Source organism: Engraulis encrasicolus, chromosome 24 (assembly GCF_034702125.1).
Source record: "Engraulis encrasicolus isolate BLACKSEA-1 chromosome 24, IST_EnEncr_1.0, whole genome shotgun sequence".
NCBI lineage: Eukaryota > Metazoa > Chordata > Actinopteri > Clupeiformes > Engraulidae > Engraulis > Engraulis encrasicolus.
The window spans coordinates 40,160,999-40,180,475 of NC_085880.1; the positions used below are offsets into that span (position 1 = coordinate 40,160,999).

General features: G+C 46.4%; 1 protein-coding gene across 6 annotated transcripts in view; it reads right to left on the reverse strand.

Annotated features, from left to right (window-relative positions):
* birc6 (baculoviral IAP repeat containing 6) overlaps nucleotides 1–19,477 on the reverse strand; it is a 267,517-nt gene that overhangs the window by 187,356 nt on the left and 60,684 nt on the right. For 4 of the 6 annotated variants that reach the window (XM_063191495.1, XM_063191493.1, XM_063191491.1 and 1 more), the window contains exons 27-39: nucleotides 18,366–18,722; nucleotides 17,579–17,678; nucleotides 16,823–17,037; nucleotides 15,566–15,774; nucleotides 14,132–14,496; nucleotides 9,057–9,276; nucleotides 7,166–7,302; nucleotides 6,758–6,895; nucleotides 5,772–5,899; nucleotides 5,141–5,272; nucleotides 4,324–4,548; nucleotides 3,271–3,454; nucleotides 330–563 (exon numbers count right to left, since the gene is read on the reverse strand). In XM_063191495.1, coding sequence (XP_063047565.1) covers nucleotides 330–563; nucleotides 3,271–3,454; nucleotides 4,324–4,548; nucleotides 5,141–5,272; nucleotides 5,772–5,899; nucleotides 6,758–6,895; nucleotides 7,166–7,302; nucleotides 9,057–9,276; nucleotides 14,132–14,496; nucleotides 15,566–15,774; nucleotides 16,823–17,037; nucleotides 17,579–17,678; nucleotides 18,366–18,722 — 2,644 coding nt within the window. The remainder of the gene's footprint in view (nucleotides 1–329; nucleotides 564–3,270; nucleotides 3,455–4,323; nucleotides 4,549–5,140; nucleotides 5,273–5,771; nucleotides 5,900–6,757; nucleotides 6,896–7,165; nucleotides 7,303–9,056; nucleotides 9,277–14,131; nucleotides 14,497–15,565; nucleotides 15,775–16,822; nucleotides 17,038–17,578; nucleotides 17,679–18,365; nucleotides 18,723–19,477) is intronic. The other 2 variants (XM_063191494.1, XM_063191492.1) reach the window with 2 other exon arrangements.

Sequence of the window (19,477 nt, forward strand, 5' to 3'; positions counted from 1 at the left end):
TTTAGTAGCTGTGTGACAACAATACAACACAAAAAAGAGGAATTTAATACATGCAGCTCTACAAGAGAAAGAAACAACAAATTAATATCAGATGAAACAAAACCATGAAACAAAAACTCATCCTCCTTACTCCATCAAGAGCACGTTGTGTATCAAAAAGGAAAGAGAGGGGGGAGAGAAGGGGGAAGGGAAGGAGAACAAAGGGAGGGAGGGAGGGAGGGAGGGATGGAGGGAGTGGGTAGGTGAGGAGAGGAGAAGGAGGGATAAATTGGAAATAAAAAAAGGCGGTTGGGTTGGGAGGGTGGTTACGGACGGGCCTACCAACGCACTTTGGAAAACCGAGGAGGAGGATGTCCCGGGAGTACCTGCGATGATATCGGGCGGCAGGGTCTCGTCGATGCTCTCCACCAGGGGCAGGGGCGAGGGCTGGGCCAGGGCCTCCTCGGGCTCGGCCAGGGCGGACGCCACCGCGCACGCCGCCACCGCCGCGGCCGCCCCCGCCTCCTCCCCCAGGGACGCCCCCTCGTCCATGCCGTCCAGGGACGCCGGAGACAGCAGCTCTCCTGCACACACACGCGCACACACACACGCGCACACACACGCGCGCACGCACGCGCGCGCACGCACACACGCACACATTTTTTCTCAGTTTCAATGTTGATGTAGTCACTGCACTTAGCCCTTGTAGGGCAGGGAAGAAAGTGAAAGGCCAATTGGGAAACTCTGTGACAGAGCACTCCACAGCACACAAGTGCACAATGCACACAACGAAATTGCATTTATGCCTCACCCGTGCAAGGGGGCAGACCCCAATGGCGCCCGAAAGGGAGCAGTGCGGTGGGACGGTACCATGCTCAGGGTACCTCAGTCATGGAGGAGGATGGGGTAGAGCGCTGCTTCATTACTCTCCACCAACCTGGCGGGTCGGGAGTCGAACGGGCAACCTCTGGGCTACAAGCTTGACACCCTAACCCAGGGTTCCCACACCGTTTCCATAAACAAATTCAAGCACTTTCAAGCACCAAATTTTCAGTTTTCCAGCACGCGGCAAGGAGTGTGGGGGTCCTCCCCCAGAATTTTTTGTGTTTTAAAGATTCAATTTCCTGCATTCTAATCAATTTTAGGGTGTCGAATGACAAATCCCATGAGGCATCTCACTCCCTCAGATCTTTGATGTACCTGAACAATTAATTTATCTATCATTTGGCTTACTGAGTTTGACTCGACACAAATTTCAAGCATTTTCGAGCATTTTCACAACCTTGAAAACACTTAATTGAAATTCAAGCATTTTCAAGGAATTCAAGCACCAGTGGGAACCCTGCTAACCGCTTACCCATGACTGTCCATAATATTTATATGAAGGGTTTATTTGCAAAACGGTGTATCTCCATTTTGTAGAATGTTGGGAAATTGACATTTTTGTATTGGGCATTCCACTGAATTGCGTTGCAAAATGCATTTTATATAGGTTAAAATGTATGTTCTCAAAATATTTGAACGGTAAGAATTCACACATAGGTGATTGGACTACTGAACAGCCATTTTCAATAATAAAATGCAAAAGTCAAAAAATGGAGATACACCCAGTGTTTAAATTGGCTTTTGGAAGGTGGGGGAGCCCTTCACTCGCGCGTCAAAATAGCTTTTTAAAAAAACAAAAAAAACAAACAAAAAAAAACAATTTTAACATCGCCCCATCAGGCAAATAGCCTACATGTATTCTATGAAGTTATTGCCCATAATTAATATCATACATAAATCAATGTATTACTTAGTTATGAGAAAAACGGCAAGGTACCCTCATTCCCTCTTCACTATATTAGGTTGCTAAAAAAATAGTAACAGTTAGACCAGTATCACACCTGATGCATTTATGTAGCCTACTTTTTAATATTCTCTCCTGTCAGTTGGCAACAGTAGGCCTATGCTATTGGACGGTCAGTACAGGGGCAAAAAAGTTTTAATGCTGACCACCATCAATGCACCATCAAGCTACAAAGGTGTAGACCTAAGACTATTAAGAACTCATATTATTTGATGTGAATAACAATTTGTTTTAAAAGATCATATGATTGATTTAAATTCTCCTATAATGTCATGGGTTCAGCATGCATTTATTAGCACGTTTTATGCCTAATAAGTAACAAAGTTAAAAGAATAAAAATGCATGCTTAGGCTATCTTGTTCTATTACAGTGCGTGAAAGTGTGCACTGTCACTTTAAATCAGGCGGAGTCTGCAGAGAATCTTCTCACTCGGACACGTCTTTTCTTTACAGATTGCCCCTTTGGCTGACTGATTATATGGGCGTTCTTATTTCAGTAGTATAGTTAATTCAGCTATCTCGCTCCGTGCATATGTTTTAATATCACTTCAGTCGCATTAAGCAAATGCTTTTTTGCAAAGCAATAACTTTGGCAAAAGGCGGCAATAGATTGGAACTTGCTGCAGCAATTCTAGCGCGAGAGAGACGGTGCACTGCTCTACACGCAACGCTAGGATGGACACGCAGGAATCCCTGTCATTTGCTTACTGTCTAAAAACTTAATACGTTCCTGGCATGTTTAAGCCCACATACAAGTAACCTGCAACCAAATGGCTACACATTCTGACAGAACAATGGACGGAAATCCCAAACTTGATGTTGATTTTCCCACATTAACAAACTGCTGTTAAAGTAGGCAGACACCACGCTATTCTGCATGACTGTTTGGTTAACTTTGCCTGAAAGCTAGCCGATATCAAATGAAATTACAGCTTACCTCCGTTTTGTAAAAGGCATTGTATCTAGCCTACTAACTTTGCACATTGAACATGAAAGCATGGAGGACAGGCTTGAAGTAGTGACAAACTCGAAGCAGAGTAGTTCTAGCTGTGAGAAAGAGCAAGCGCTCCGGACCGCTCAACTGTTGCAAACAAAGTTGCAACGTTGCTACAAACTGAAATTGTGGTGTCTGGCAGTGCATGTGCAGAATGCAGATGCATAATAACTGAAATAATGCCCTTAATCCCTTAATCTTATTTTATGTTGCTATCATTGGAAAACTTTCATAAAAATATTATATTTCAAGAAGAGCTGAAAATATATGAACTGTGAATACACTGAGGGTGGGGCAGCAGGAGCGCAGCTCCGTTTGGCTGTCCCTCCGAGGTGAGGAGGCGGAGCTGCGCTCCGGAGGGCTCCGCCCCAATTTAAACCCTGGATACACCGTTTTGCAAATAAACCCTTCATTTACAGTATATATCCATATATGGTATGTCTTGTTACCTGCCAGGATGTCCTGCAGCATGCAGGTGAGGGAGTACTGTGCCCAGGCGCCCCCCCAGGAGATGTCCCCGCGGTTGAAGTCCGTGCCCACCAGCAGGAGGAGGAGCCGCTCCAGCTGCTGCTCAGACACCACCTCGCACAGGTGGATAGTGGGTCGCGTGGCGTTAGCTATCCTCGCCAACACCTGGAGGATGAGGAGAGAGAGAGAGAGAGAGAGAGAGAGAGAGAGAGAGAGAGAGAGAGAGAGAGAGAGAGAGAGAGAGAGAGAGAGAGAGAGAGAGAGAGAGAGAGAGAGAGAGAGAGAGAAGGTGGAGAGAGGAGGAGGAGGATGAGTGTGTACCTTGCAGACGAAGAGCAGCAGGTCTGCGTGGCAGGTGAAGTATGTGTGTGTGTGTGTGTTTGTGTGTGTCGCACCTTGCAGACGAACAGCAGCAGGTCTGCGTGGCAGGTGAAGTATGTGTGTGTGTGTGTGTGTGTGTGTGTGTGTGTGTGTGTGTGTGTGTGTGTGTGTGTGTGTGTGTGTGTGTGTGGCACCTTGCAGACGAAGAGCAGCAGGTCTGCGTGGCAGGTGAAGTGTGTGTGTGTGTGTGTGTGTGTGTGTGTGTGTGTGTGTGTGTGTGTGTGTGTGTGTGTGTGTGTGTGTGTGTGTGTGTGTGTGGTGTGGCACCTTGCAGACGAAGAGCAGCAGGTCTGCGTGGCAGGTGAAGTGTGTGTGTGTGTGTGTGTGTGTGTGTGTGTGTGTGTGTGTGTGTGTGTGTGTGGTGTGGCACCTTGCAGACGAACAGCAGCAGGTCTGCGTGGCAGGTGAAGTCCATGGAGAGCAGGAAGAGGGTGTAAGAGTGTGTGTGTGTGTGTGTGTGTGTGAGTCTCTATGTGTGTGTGTGTGTGTGTGTGTGTGTGTGTGTGTGTGGCACCTTGCAGACGAAGAGCAGCAGGTCTGCGTGGCAGGTGAAGTATGTGTGTGAGTATTGTGTGTGAGTCTCTATCTGTGTGTGTGTGCGTGTGTGTGTGTGTGTGTGTGTGTGTGTGCGTGTGTGTGTGTGTGTGTGGCACCTTGCAGACGAAGAGCAGCAGGTCTGCGTGGCAGGTGAAGTCCATGGAGAGCAGGAAGAGGGCCAGCTTCTGCACTACGGAGATGCAGCGCTCGTGCGCCAGCGTGAAGGGCAGCAGCTCCACCTCGGGAGCCTCCTTGGCCGCCCCGCTCGCCGACGCCTCCGTATCCAACGACGACCGCGGCCACTCGGCCGTCCGCCGCAGCCGGATCAGGTCCTTAAAGTGCTGCGGGTCGGACGGAAGGATGGACCGACAGACGGAGGAGGGAAAAAAAGAGTTAGGATTAGAGTTGGGAAAAGACAGAGTGAGAGAGAGAGTTGACCATCCAGTCAGGAATTCAGAGAAAAAAAAAGGACCGTAAGGGTAGAATTAAGACAAAAGGAGTAGCAGAAGTAGGTGTTGGCAAGACATTAAAAAAAACCTTAAATGAAGCGGTATCAAAACCTATGGTAAAAGTGAAGTTGAGTTCAATATTTCACAAGCTCTGATTTGCGCAAGGGACACATTGATGCAAATTTGGACAGGCGAAGCGAACTTTGCCATTCATTCCTATGAGCGAGGTGAAGGCAAGCGAACAGGAGCGAAGCGAATCGAAATTATTCGACCAAGCTTAATATTATGCAAATGAGGAGTGAATTTCGCCTGCAGCAGACAATAAAATCAACAACATCACTGTTTCAGTCAATTTGATTTGCTGCAACGTCCTGATGACGATTGAGCAGTCAGAATGGAACACTGAATTTCGCCTCTCTTTGTATCACTCGTTTCGCCTGTATGTGTCCTTAGCGTTAGTCGGAGAACTAAGTCTACCTCTCACCTTAGACGTGGCTTGCTTGAGCTTGGCGTGCTCCACGAGGAGCTTGTACGATGAGCTCTTGTTGCTCTGGATCTTCTCCTTCTCGATTTGCTCCATCAAAGCTTTCTGTTTGGCTTTCAATAAATTTAACTGCTGCAATGAAAAGGGCATGATTAATTTGGTGCCACCACAGACTCCCCCAGGGGATGTCACGTGACACAACCTGCAAAACCCTCCACTGGCCACCTGACCGCCACCCCCTTCCCACTCCTGTACGTGTCCTTGTCTCTATACCAGAAAAATAAAAAATAAAACAATTAATATAATATTAATAATTATAATTAATTATTTAACAATTAATTTAAAATCCATCACATTCAGAAGCAAACGCTGTCATACAGTGAATAAGGTAGACAGACACTACCCAGAGAAGTTGTATCTAACACAGTTGAGCCAAAGGTGAGTTAACTGCAGGTGCCTCTACTACGAAGCTGGTTCAGAAGTAAACCAGGTTAAGTTAAGAGGTAAATCATCTAATAGAAGAGCCTGGACTCCTCATTTTCCTTAACTTATACAAAGAAGCTGGTTCAGGGGTAAATCAGGATAAGCCCCTGGTAAGAGGAGGATGGTCATGGAGATGAGACACATTTACCTGTTTGGTGTGGACCAGCTGTTTGCGGACCTTGCGGGAGTACAGGCGGTCTAAGCTGCTGTTGCCTTTGGTTGATCTGCTCATGTTCTGGGACTGAAGGCTGTTGTTGATGAAGCTCCACTGGTTTCCTGTAATCACATGACCAGCCAGGGAAAACAATAATCTCTTCAATAAACAAATTCTAAAGTAGCCATGCTTTCTGTAATTCTTTTATCTGAATAAATATGGAGCCATTCACATTATTATTTATGCATGCACGTTTTTAACACCCGAATATTCCTTAAATTTGACCTTCGCCTTTATTAGTTTTAACTAAGTCGTAATGGCAACGACTCAAGGCTCTGTGCACCGTCACCGTCACTAAAAAATGTTTTACCACCATAGTACTACACCACTATTACAACTTTCCAGTGGTCGAGCAGCGCGTGTTAAGGGTCTATGGTGGTGTAAGAGTGGTTGTGACGGACCTGCGAAGGTCTCAGTAGAACACATACATAAAACGCATATAAAAATAAAAAGTCTTTTAAAAAAAAAAGGAAAAAGGAAATTTTCTTCATTGTGTCCATAGCTGTGCAGAGAGCAGGTGAAGTTGGTCTATGGTAGTGTAAGGGGTCTTACACACTAGGGCGGTAAAGTGTCGCGGAACGGCCACGTTTTTTACCGGCGTTGGTGAAAATACATGGAAACATATCTGTCCTTACACACCAACCGGCGGTAGTTGGGCGTCAGTGGCGTGGGAGCCGGCTCCGCGCCGCGCAGCATTTGGAAAATAGAACTCGAGCGTATTTTTCACATCGTCGACTGGCGGTGTCTCATTCAAATGAATGGCAATGTAGCAAGCTAGCTTTGGCTGTGAGGGGGTTTTGAACATGACTGGCCGGGCACGCCGACACACCAGCCGAAACTAAGCAGAAAGACCGCGTTCGGCCCGTGACCGTTCCGTTCGGCTTTGGTATGTTTTGCCCCTAAGAGTGTTTGTGTCGGACCTGTGAAGGAGCGGTCGCGGTCCTTCCCTCCCAGCTGCTTCTTGGAGGCGCTGGCCTCGTCCTCCACACTGGCCACGTAGTCCAGCAGCCGAGACACCAGCATCACCACCCAGCTGATCATCGGGATGTCCAGCACTCCTGAAGAAATAAATAAGTAAACAAACAGACAAACACACTGTCAGTTGCAGTCCGTGCAATCGAACATTGTTTGCAATCATGTCCTGGTGTTGGAAGGTAGGGTCAATTAACAGCAATGAGAATGAGACTAATTAGGCAGACCAGGTGGGATCATCTATGAATGCCTACTCTAGAAGTGTGTGTGTGTGTGCGTGTGTGTGTGTGCGTGTGCGTGTGCGTGTGCGTGTGCGTGTGTGCGTGTGTGCCTCCAAGACTGTGATAGGGCCTGACCTTCTGTGCGTCGTGCCTGCAGGCTGTGTGACTGCTGCAGGGGGGAGAGCAGGGAGTCCAGCAGGTTCAGCAGCCCCTCCAGCACACCACTGTTGCTCAGAGATCTTTGGCCGATACAGGACAGCAGCATGAAGACCCTGGAAACACACACAAGACAAGACATTAGTCACATAAGACACAAGGGAGAGGAGAGAAGAGAAGAGAAGAGAAGAGAAGAGAAGAGAAGAGAAGAGAAGAGGAGAAGAGAAGATGAGAAGAGAAGAGAAGAGAAGAGAAGAGAAGAGAAGAGAAGAGAAGAGAAGAGAAGAGAAGAGAAGAGAAGAGAAGAGAAGAGAAGAGAAGAGAAGAAAAGAGAGGAGAAGAGGACAGGAGAGGAGAGGAGGGGGATGCAGAGAAGAGAAGAGAAGAGAAGAGAAGAGAAGAGAAGAGAAGAGAAGAGAAGAGAAGAGAAGAGAAGAGAAGAAAAGAGAAGAGAAGAAAAGAGAGGAGAAGAGGACAGGAGAGGAGAGGAGGGGGATGCAGAGAAGAGAAGAGAAGAGAAGAGAAGAGAAGAGAAGAGAAGAGAAGAGAAGAGGAGAGGAGAAGAGGAGAGAAGAGGAGAGGAGAGGAGAAGAGGAGAGAAGAGAAGAGGATAGGCTAGGAGAGATCTTTGGCCAATACAGGACAACAGCATGAAGACCCTGGCAGCACACAAGACAAGTTAATAATTCAGTGATTCTCAACCTTTTCTAATAAACGACCCCTCTACCTAATCATAAGCCTGCCAGTGCCCCCTTTACCTAGTCATAAGCCTGCCAGTGCCCCCTTGTCCCCCCCCCCCCCCCCTCTTAGCTTTATCCTTCTCAACGCCACCCAAGGGCTCCCCAACACCCCCTGGTGTCCACTTTACTACACTTTACACTTCCGTGTCCCGGTACAGACTGATGAGCCTGGGCTCAGCATGGTGGATTTAGGCGGAAATTAAATTAAATTGGATCAGAAAATGACAAGAGAGAAATTGCAGAGCTGATGACGCCCATATCACTAGGGGCACGTCTGAATACACATGGCATTCATTTAAAGCTTTTACTTCTGCTTCATGAATTCTCAGTATATGTTTATGTATGAAAGAGGTGAACAGGTTGAGACAGCAAAAGCTGCCAATTAACTCCTTAGGCAGGTGGACGAATCAATTTGTATAAAAAAATAAATACATAAAAAACAGCAGATGTCAAAGCCGTAGGCAGAATGCACACATCTCCGTCATTTTACCCTCTCGAGCCGGTTTGTCGATCTCTGGAATGGAGTGTGGGAGTATGTGCATAAATGCGAGAGAGAGAGAGAGCAAGAGAGAGAGGAAGATGGTGAGAGCGTGTCTCTCTGTGTGCGAGTCTCTCTGTGTGCGCGTCTCTCTGTGTGCGCGTCTCTCTGTGTGCGCGTCTCTCTGTGTGCGCGTCTCTCTGTGTGCGCGTCTCTCTGTGTGCGCGTCTCTCTGTGTGCGCGTCTCTCTGTGTGCGCGTCTCTCTGTGCGCGTCTCTCTGTGTGCGCGTCTCTCTGTGTGCGCGTCTCTCTGTGTGCGCGTCTCTCTGTGCGCGTCTCTCTGTGTGTGTGTGTTTCCTGTGACGGCGTATGTGAACTGCTCACTGCTGACCTGTCCTGGGGAAAGATGAGCAGCTGTTCTGAGTGGTTTGTGTTTGTGTTTGTGTGTTCAGTGTATGTGCAGTGCTGACCTGTCCTGGGGAAAAGATGATCAGCTGTTCTGAGGTGTGTGTGTGTGTGTGTGTGTGTGTGTGTGTGTGTGTGTGTGTGTGTGTGTGTGTGTGTGTGTGTGTGTGTGTGTGTGTGTGTGTGTGTGTGTGTGTGTGTGTGTGTGTGTGTGTGTGTGTGTGTTCTGCATATGTGAGCTGCTGACCTGTCCTGGGGAAAGATGAGCAGCTGTTCTGAGTTGTAGAGCTCCTGCAGCACGTTGGAGAGGAACTGGCCCCACCAGCGCTCACCGCCGCACAGCTGCACCAGCAGCAGCCCCGTGTGCAGACGGATCTTGGGCGTGCCGCTGATGCACAGGTGCTTGAACAGCTCCTCGCACGCCTGCGCGTGGAACGTGCTCTGGAGAACCGACGGCACCGAGTGACCTGAGGAGAGAACAGAGAGAGAGACAGACGGGAAATGTCAGACAGATTCATGACTTTGCTCTTAACATAAGTTAGTGAAACACACTGATTCATTGCCATTTTGAGTCAATAGCATACAAGTCCAAGTCAAGTCACAAGTAATTCCTAATATTGCCAAGTCAAGTCATCAATCTGTGACTCAAGCCTAAATCTAATCCAAGTCACAAGTCACAAGTTCACATCTCTTAGAGACGGAATGCGGTAGAGGAGAACAGAACTACTAGTGTGAAGACACACTGAGAGAAAAGGCAAGGAGTGGGTGGTGTGGGTGTGAGAGACGACATCAAGGGCAAGACAAGAGTGATGGCTCTCTGCTGTGTTGCCCAACAAAAGTAAGACTAACACTTTACACAGACTAAGCCATTACACACTTGACCTCAGTGTGTAAGGGCAGCCGCTAATTAATCCCACAGCATGTAGGCCAGCAGCAAAGATGAGCAGGGACAATAGAGCAGGGAGGGGAGTCAAGAGCAGGGAGGGGAAGGGAGCGGACAATAGGGGAGATGAAAAGAAGAGGCCACATTACTATGACATACAGACAAACAGCGCTCTAAATTAGCCGCCAACTGGCTGAATGCTGGTGAAAATTCAGTTTGACTGGTAGAAAAGAGCAACTTACTAGCCACTTTGACCCATTAGTGAGAGTGTGTTTGGCTAGTAAGATTAACACGTAGTAGCCATTTTGGCCGGTGATGATAAAAGTTAATTTAGAGCCATGGACATAATCACAACTAACACACCACACACACATTCTCTGTGTGCCTGCCTATGTACGTGAGCGAGTGAGTGAGTGAGTATTACACTGATGTGCAATGGCTTCATTCAAAAGCTTCAGTGCAAAAAGACAGTTGCTATTCAACCTCAATGCCCTCCAAAGACCAATGCCATAAATTTCAGCAGGGGGAGTAACTATTGTCCGTCCGAGGGAGGAGGAAGAGGACATTGGAAGGACAGCGATAAGATCGATGGGAGCATGGAGAAACGGGCAAAGCCATTTTTAAAGGGTGGAATGTGACTGTGTCCCTTCAATGGGGGCTTTTCAAATTATTAAATTGAGAAGCACAAGGTTATAATGGCGGAGCGAAGTGTCCTGGAGAATAGCTCATCACAAGTGTACGGTAAAAAAAAATGCTGAAGATGAGACATTTTTCTTTTTTGTTGGACTTGACTATATTCACTCATTTTCTGGCCATGTTTTACTAATGATTTCTTAGAAGTCCACTTCCACTGACATACGTGCAGCGCTATGGAACTACTTACGAGTTATAATTTAAATTATAATAATAATTAAGAGAAATGTATCAAGCACCACAATATAAAAAAATAATTTCCTCCCATCCCATTGGGACTGTACGTCAACAATTACCGCCAATTACACTGTGTGCAGAATTATTAGGCAAACATGTTTTTTGACCATATTGTCTTTTTCATGCATATTTTCCAACAGTAATCTATATGAACATGAAAACCTATTGGATTTAAGCATTCCAGGTCATGCATATTTGTATAATAAGATGGGGGTGTGGTTGAAGGTGCCCAACACCTTATATCAGGTGTGCATAATTATTAGGCAAATTTGTTTTCTTCTGGGAAAATGGGCCACAAAATAGATCTAACAAACTCTGAGATGTCTATAAACAATTTCGAAGTGTTCTAGAGGGATGTGCCTGTCTTGAAATTAGCAAGATGTTGGTCACGTTCGCACAGAACTATCAGATGCACCGTTACAAAGTTATCAGTCTCTTAAGAAATGTCACTGCCAAACATTGAGAAGAATTTAACGTGAAACTACAAAAAAATATTACCCTGCACTCCTATCATATTCCAGAATAGAAACCAACACTGTGTGTCCAGAAGAACAGGGTATTGAGCGCTCAGAGACATGGCCAAGGTAAGAAGGGATGACACCAGACAACCATTCAGCAAGTTAATTAAGTCAAGACTGGGTCAAAAATACCTGGGGTCAGAGTTTTCAAAGGTATTATGGACTTGGGAAAGTGACTCTTGACAAAGAGGGTGGATGGACCCATGGCTGGATCTTTTAGAGGGAGAAATTTGCATCTTTTACGAAGACAATGGTATTTATGCAGTAATCTGCTGGTATTTGAGTGGAACTCAGGAACTGATATGAGTGTGCACATCTAGCCATAGGCTCATCAACTTGGTCCATTAACAGTCACTTTCACTAGTTCCTAAAACCATTGGAAAAAAACTGTCTAAAGACATTTCTTGACCCAATCTTGACATAAGTTTCTTGTTGAGTGGTCTTCAGGTTTCAGCCTGTTTTACCTTGGCCATGTCTCTGAATGCTGAATACAATGTTCTTGTTGACAATCGATATAGGTTTCAGTTCTGGAATATAACAGCACTGCAGGATAATAGTTTTGTGGTAGTTTCATCTTCTACTCTTCTCAATCTGGCAGTTACTTTGTGACCACATGTCATGCGACACTGATGGCTTGTAACAGTGCATTAGATGTGACCAATATTTCAAGACAGCCACATCCCCCTAGAAGACTACAAATTGTTTATAGTCTTTACAGAGTTTGTTAGATCTCTTTTGTGGCTCATTTTCCCAGAGGAAAACAAAGTTGCCTAATAATTATGCACACTAATTTTGCCCTGATATAAGGTATTGGGCTCCTTCAATCACACCGTCTCTTATTATACCAATATGCATGACCTGGAATGCTTAAATCCAATAGGTTCATGTCCATAAAGGGTGGTGGCGGACAATATGCATAAAATGGACGATGTTGTCAAAAAACTTGTTTGCCTAATAATTCTGCACACAGTGTATGTTTGTATGGCAATAAAGAAATGCCTCATATCTCCTAGACCAGGATAGTCGCCAACAAGGGGAACCATATTAACTTAACAATTAATCTGAACTCCAAACCACTAGAGGGGGTCGTCAAACTAAACAGCTAAAACCCCCAAGGGAAAACAGGGTTCCCACACCTTTTTCATGAACAAATTCAAGCACTTTTCAAGCACCTTCAAGCACCAAATTTTCAGTTTTCTAGCACCTTTAATAGGTCACGGGAAGGTGGTGTGGGGGTCCTCCCCCAGAAAATGTTGTGTTTTTATTCCTGCTGTTACGTGGTCCTACTTTGGCACCATTGGTTTTCGTTGCCACCAAAGAAAATGGAATCTTGTACAAGAACGACAACTAGCTGGCGTGGCCAGGAGTGGCACTGCAGCTATGTTATCGCAGCCAAGTAAATAATGAATGGGTGCCAATGGGGCTGTACGCTTCTCTTAGAACTATCTGCCCGTGTGATTTTTTCCCTGGAAACAATGAAGTCGCGTTTGATAGATATGAGTAAGTGAAAGCATTTGCCGACACGTTTGCATCTTGTCAAGTGTTAGATTCGTGAAAATGACCCTTATTTCAACTATAGCAATGACATAACACGTGACAATCGACTTTACGGCACTACGTCATTTGTTTTGTAGTTTTAAGTCTGACTTCAGATGTCGATGTGTTTAAAGTTATGTTAGGATTGTTGCGGACACCTGTTATTTATTGCATTTTAGGTGGTGGAAAAGCGGCATGTGTACATGGGGTAAAGGAAATGACTGCGCTCATCCTTAAGAATTTGGGCACCTTCAATTAACATGTTGGACGGTGGTGGGGGTTGAGGTGTGTGACCGTAGATGTCTCTGCTAGGAGGATCAGTCAGAGTACGTCTCTCGTCAGCTCTGGTCGTGAATAGTCGCAGAGATTCCTCAGCCAGCAGGTATTAGCCGAATGCTAGCGTGTTGCAGGACAAAACTAACACGTCTTTGGGAGAACAAAGCCATGTCAGGAACCTTTAACTTCACTTCTAATACAACTTCCATGATAAGGTACAGAATGTGCACACATCTTTACAAACCAGAGAACAGAATCGTCACAAATCCCTGCTGAGCCATTTAGCCCAATAGGCTCCCATTCATCTTTTACTTGGCTGCGTGCGCCAACGGGGCTATAATGGGAGCCAATGACAGACGCCTATCTCATAGCTTAGACAATTTCTGTTGCCACTAATTAAGTCATCTGATTGCCTCTGCTTTGCCTCCTGTGATTTGAGTTAATGTGTGCAGGTGTGCCCGTGGAGGCTGCGCTGCGCTGATTGGCCGAGCTGTAGATGGACCTTGGCATAAGAGCTCCAGCCTTCAGTCTCCACTCTCTCTCTCTCTGCTCCGCTCTCGCTGCGCGCCGTACCTAGAAGCTGCTGGCAAAGCAAATCCATTCCCATCCTTTTTTTCTAAATCACTTTGTCTTTTATTTTTAGTTAACTTTGAAATATTGTAAGGGTGAAGGGGGTGTTTTGTTTTTCTTTCTCATTATTGCGCACGAGGTAGGTGAAGTCAAGGAGGCAGGGCAGCTCCGGAAGACTCACGTTCTTTTTATTTCGAGGAGGGGAAGTTAGTTTTGAATTCTTGAGATAGGTTTTAAAATAGGGCTTTTATTTTCTTCCTCTATTCCAGACAATCTTTTTGTGTTCCTCTCTGCTGAACAGGCGTACGACGCCGTTTTTGTTATCTTGTGCGAAAAGAAAATTAAAACATTACATTTTACCCCCATTTCCTGTTTCACCTGGCAATTTATGTTTCACTCCCATATTTTGAACAATGGGTTTGTAACACCTGCATTTTAATCAATTTTAAGATGTTGAATGGCAAATCCCATCTGATATCTCGCTCCCTCAGATTTTTGATGCACCTGAACAATTTATTTCTATTATTTGGTTTACTGAGTTTGACTTGACACAAATTTCAAGCATTTTCAAGCACTTCACCAAAAATGGGAACCCAGTGAAGAGCTCACCGTTGTTGGTGTGCAGCAGGCTGAGCAGCGTGTCCAGCAGGTAGCGGATGACAGTGCGCAGCTGCTCCGTGGAGGAGCTGTGGACGAGCTCGCGGGCGTCGTAGGCGTAAGAGGCGTAGGCGGCGTCGGGCAGCGGCTTGCGGCTGGCGCCCAGCGAGACACGGAGCCTCTGCACGGCGTGGTGCGCCAGGTTGAGCTGCAGCTGCAGCTGCACGCAGTCCTGATAGGCAGAGAAGACGCGCTGGTCCTCTTCCACCGCCTTGTCGGGCTTGCGCAGGAAGTACTGCGCGTTGTTGGCGCTGTTCAGTGGCGGCAGGTCGATGCTCTGCAGCAGTGTCTCCAGGCGATGGCACGCCAGGTTGTACCTGCCAAACAGACAACGGAGAGATACAGATAATGAGGGCATGTCTAGGGGCTCGAAAAGAACCAGAGACGAGTGATCAGGGAGAGACGGTTCTATGGTTCTAAGGCTACGTTTATGGGTCAAAGACGTCCAACATGTCCTTCAGTGCAACGGATACTTTTGCTTACAGTAAATGCAAAAAAAGAGATTTTTTTATTTATTATTTTTTTGGCTTGGCTTTCATGCGTTCACTTTTCAAAAATGTGTTGGTTGTACCTGCCGAAACAGACAGCGACGGGCAGACAATGACCCCTTTACATTACCACAGTTATCGGGTTAGAGGAATAAACAGGTTATTGGAGGAAACCGTTTATTGTTGTTTACATGCAGTCTGTCGGTTGCTTGTGTTCCATTGAAGTGTGTGACACGAAACTGTATTTCAAGGTTTGTGATTGGCTACTTATCATTCTAGAATGTAAATAACCCAATAATAACTTGTTTAAGGCGTATGCAGGTCTTGAGAAATCTGTTTATTACCCGCAATCCTACCTGTGAGAATCGGATTTCTCATAATCCGATTACTGCAATAAACCGATTATTATAAACTATTTATTCAGTTTAAATGAGCACTTGCATAAACCGGTTACTTCGAAAATATGATTATGGACCGTTTATTGATGTGCATATAAACGGGCTCAATGATGGCATGTTTAGAGGCTCAAAAAGAACAGAGACGACTGATTAGGTAGAGAAGGTTCTATGGCTCTAAGCTGCAATCTGCGGTTGCCGCGCCCATGTAGGAGATCCCACTGAAGTTGCATTGTGTGGGTGTGTGTGTCCGGGGCATGTGTGTGCCTCCCGCCGCTGCCTCCTGTTCTGACCAGTGCTGTGTGTGTGTGTGTGTGTGTGTGTGTGTGTGTGTGTGTGTGTGTGTGTGTGTGTGTGTGTGTGTGTGTGTGTGTGTGTGTGTGTGTGTGTGTGTGTGTGTGTGTGTTTCTGTGTTTTCCTCCTTCTCTTTGCCTGCCCTGTATATCCTCTAGCACCATCATAGCCTGGTGTGTGTGACTGTGTGTGTTCCTCCTCCTCTTTACCTGCACTGTATATCTTCCTGTAGGGCCACCATCATGGCCAGGTGCTGGTCCACGTCCGGCTGGCTTGCGGCCTCGCTCTCGCCCCTCAGCGGGTCGTGCATCAGCTTGAGCTCGCTCTCCCACGGCAGGATGTAGGTGTGGCCGTAGTAGAAGCCCAGCGGGATCTTAGCCCGCGCATTGGTGCTGCCGTAGCGGCCAATCACAGTGATCTGCACAGCGGGGAGAGAGGAGAGGAAAGGGGGCGGGATTAAGGAGATGTACGCAGTGTGACGCTGGGGACACAAACATACACATGAATTTGGCCAAGTGAAGAGCACCTAGCCGATCAATCCTATCAGGCAGGCAAGCAAACAGGAGGGAAGCGAAGTGAAAATATTCAACCAAGTTTGAAATTATTTTAAAAATGAGGAGTGAATTTTGCCTGTGGCAGCCAATCAAGTCAACAAGATAAAGGTTTCATTCTATTTGATTTGCCACAACGACCTGATGACTGTTGAGCTTTCAGAATGGAACAATGAATTTTGCCTGTCTTCGCCTCGCTCATGTCACTGGCATGTGTCCCTGGCATGAGCACTGAGGAGGTGCTGTCGTGTTTCAGTGGCATAGACATATACCAACTTGTTCATTCCGGGAAAATGTCTTGGGCATAATGCTGATAAGTCTTAATGTGCTGAGGGTATTTCAGACCATTTGTCTGCACTGTCAGTCAGTTCTCTGGGTATGTTTACCCAAGAGCTAAATGCAGCTGAACTAATAGGTTTATTTGAAGAATAAAGCCATCAGGGGTGTATGGCTCATTAACCAACTACTTAGAGCACCACCTTGAAAACACACTGACATACAAAGTGAACTGGCAGAGACCAACATCTATGGGCTCAGTAGAAAAAACAGCTCAGTTAAACTTGAGGTAGTGATCCCAGCCAAACAGAAAGATTGGTTTGAAGAATATTTCTAAAGCCATTATACAGAAAATGAAGTCCAGTTGGAGTGCTACCTGGAACTAGTACTTTGTAACGATGGTGCTCTTTGGTAACAGGCTTTTATTTTAACTACGGCTACAAAGAAGACGAGTGTATTGGTATTCTACATCTTTTAAAATGAACTAAGCCTAACATGATTAAAACCCTCCGAAGCCTTCGTTAGGAAGTGAGCAGTTTATGTGAACAGCTCCTGACGAACGCTTCATGCCGAAACGAATAGAAGTGTTTTAATGCTGAAACGCGTCGTGTTGGTGCGTGAGCAGGTGTCTGGGCTCACCTTCATGAAACGGCATACGGGTGGTGGCAGCAGGTCGTGCAGAATGAGGGAGTGCGTTGCGATGTCGGTAGCCACCACCAGGCGGCGCCCGTCCACCTCCTCGCCAAGCGTCCAGATGTCGATGGACAGCGACGCCAGGTCGGCACACGTGGGGATCAGCGCGTCAGTCAGCAGCACCGGCCGCCCGAAGTCCAGCGTCACAAACCTCCGAGCACCTGCAAGCGGACCGAGGCGTTAACCCAGAGCTGCCCCATGATGGTAATTTGCTGGTCTCTGTCTGTGTAAATGATGACGTGTATGATGACTGTGAGTGTTTGTGTGTGATTGTGAAATACCCTATGAAGACTGGTGGGGGAGCTGGTGTGTCTTTTTATGTATTTCTACCTCTTATCTGAGTGCATAGCTCTATGGTGATGGAGGCGAGGGTGGAGAGTGAAAGCAATTGTGTGAGGGAAGATGGTGTTGAATAAAGTAGAAGTACTGTTACAAATTCACTCCAGTGGTATGATAATACATATTTTCAACTTTTTGAAACATCATAACACAAGTGTTGTAATTACATCCTTAAAAGTACTTCTACTTCTGCTTAATACAACTCTGGCTGGTGTGTCCTTTGGCTTGTGTATTTGTGCCTCTTACCTGAGAGCATGCGTTCTATGATGATAGTGTGGGTGGAGACTGAGAGTGTGAGCATTTGTGTATGATTGTGTGTGTGAGGAGCTGGGATGTGGTATTTTGTGTATGCGTGCCTCTTACCTGAGTGCATGCGTTCGATGATGATGGACTGGTGTGGAGGGGGCTGCAGGAAGTGGGAGGCCTGAGAGAGGGCCAAGGCCAGACCACTGCCCATAGGGTTCTACACACAAGAGATCAACATGCGCACATTATACACTGCCCATAGGATTCTACACACAAGAGATCAACACGCGTTACATTACACACTGCCCATAGGATTCTACACACAAGAGATCAACATGCGCACATTATACTTTGTACACTGCCCATAGGGTTCTACACACAAGAGATCAACACGCGTTACATTACACACTGCCCATAGGATTCTACACACAAGAGATCAACATGCGCACATTATACACTGCCCATAGGATTCTACACACAAGAGATCAACACGCGTTACATTACACACTGCCCATAGGATTCTACACACAAGAGATCAACATGCGCACATTATACTTTGTACACTGCCCATAGGGTTCTACACACAAGAGATCAACATGCGCACATTATACACTGCCCATAGGATTCTACACACAAGAGATCAACATGCTCAGATTAATGCAGGATATAGCTATCCATCTATCGCGCATGAGTAGTTATACACAAATTTTACTTATTAAGATGCAACAATGAGTGAATGTGTGTTAAATGCTTAAAAAAAAAAAAGGCAAATATCGGCAATGCATTTGAGCCTTAATGTTGATTGAACAACATGCCAAACTGTCAACTTGCCAATAAAAAAACCACAAAAAAACAAACAAATAAAGAAAGAGAAGCAGCCCAGCTTGTGTGACGTGAGGATCACCTGTGCGTGACTGACCGGCTTGGGCTTGTGCGAGTTCTTGTTGTGCGCGGCCAGGTTGACGGCGGGCGGGTCCATGATGGAGCCCGGGAACAGCTGGGCCAGCTCCACACTGATGGCCGCCGACACCGCCTCGTTGGGCGGAGTCAGGGGCGGCGTCATGAAGAGGGGCGTGGTCTTTGGCGTGGGCGGGATGACGTCGGAGGGGTGGATGAAGAAGCCCGGTGCGCTGGATGCGGAGGCCGAGCCAGAGGCAGAGGGGTTGGAAGGCACAGAGTTGTGGATGGGGCCCACGCCCGAGGCTGCTGCCGCCGCCGCTGCTGAGGTTGTCTGGTGCAGCTTGGCCTCCAGTTTGGCTTTCTGCTCCACACACAAAAGGACATAGACAGAGTTAATATATAAAATAAAATATATATATTTCATAATATTTTCAATTAAGTTTAATCATTGGACTCTGGCTTATGGTACAACGCCTTGGTGAAAATTGATTGTTAGCCCTTCATCATTACTGGCGTCCAGTTTGGCTTTCTGCTCAGGCACAGGGCAGGACAGGACAGGACAACAAGGTGTTAATTAAAAAATATATTTCGTAATATTTTCCGTTAAGTTTATCCATTGGACTTGGTCTTATGGTACAACGCCTGAGTGAAAATTGATTGTTAGCCCTTCATAGTTAATGGCCTCCAGTTAGGCTTTCTGGTCAGGAACAGGACAGGACAAGACATTGGAACATGGTGTTAAAAATACATATTTCATAAATATAAAAATATTTAGCAGTTTTATAAATTTACTATTTTACAAAGACTTGTTAAAACATTTAGTTCCGTCATATATTCACATTCAGACAAACCAGTGATGGGCAACCTGGATTCATTGGCCACAATCCTGTTCCACATATTCCAAATGATCTGGTTTTACCTCTGTGTGTGTGTGTGTGTGTGTGTGTGTGTGTGTGTGTGTGTGCGTGTGTGCGTGCGTGCGTGCGTGCGGTGTGTGTGTGTGCGTGCGTGCGTGCGTGCGTGCGTGCGTGCGTGCGTGCGTGCGTGCGTGCGTGATGTCTGCGTGCGTGTGTATGTCTGGTGCTGCAGCTTGAGACTAGCCGGGCTCCGCCCTAC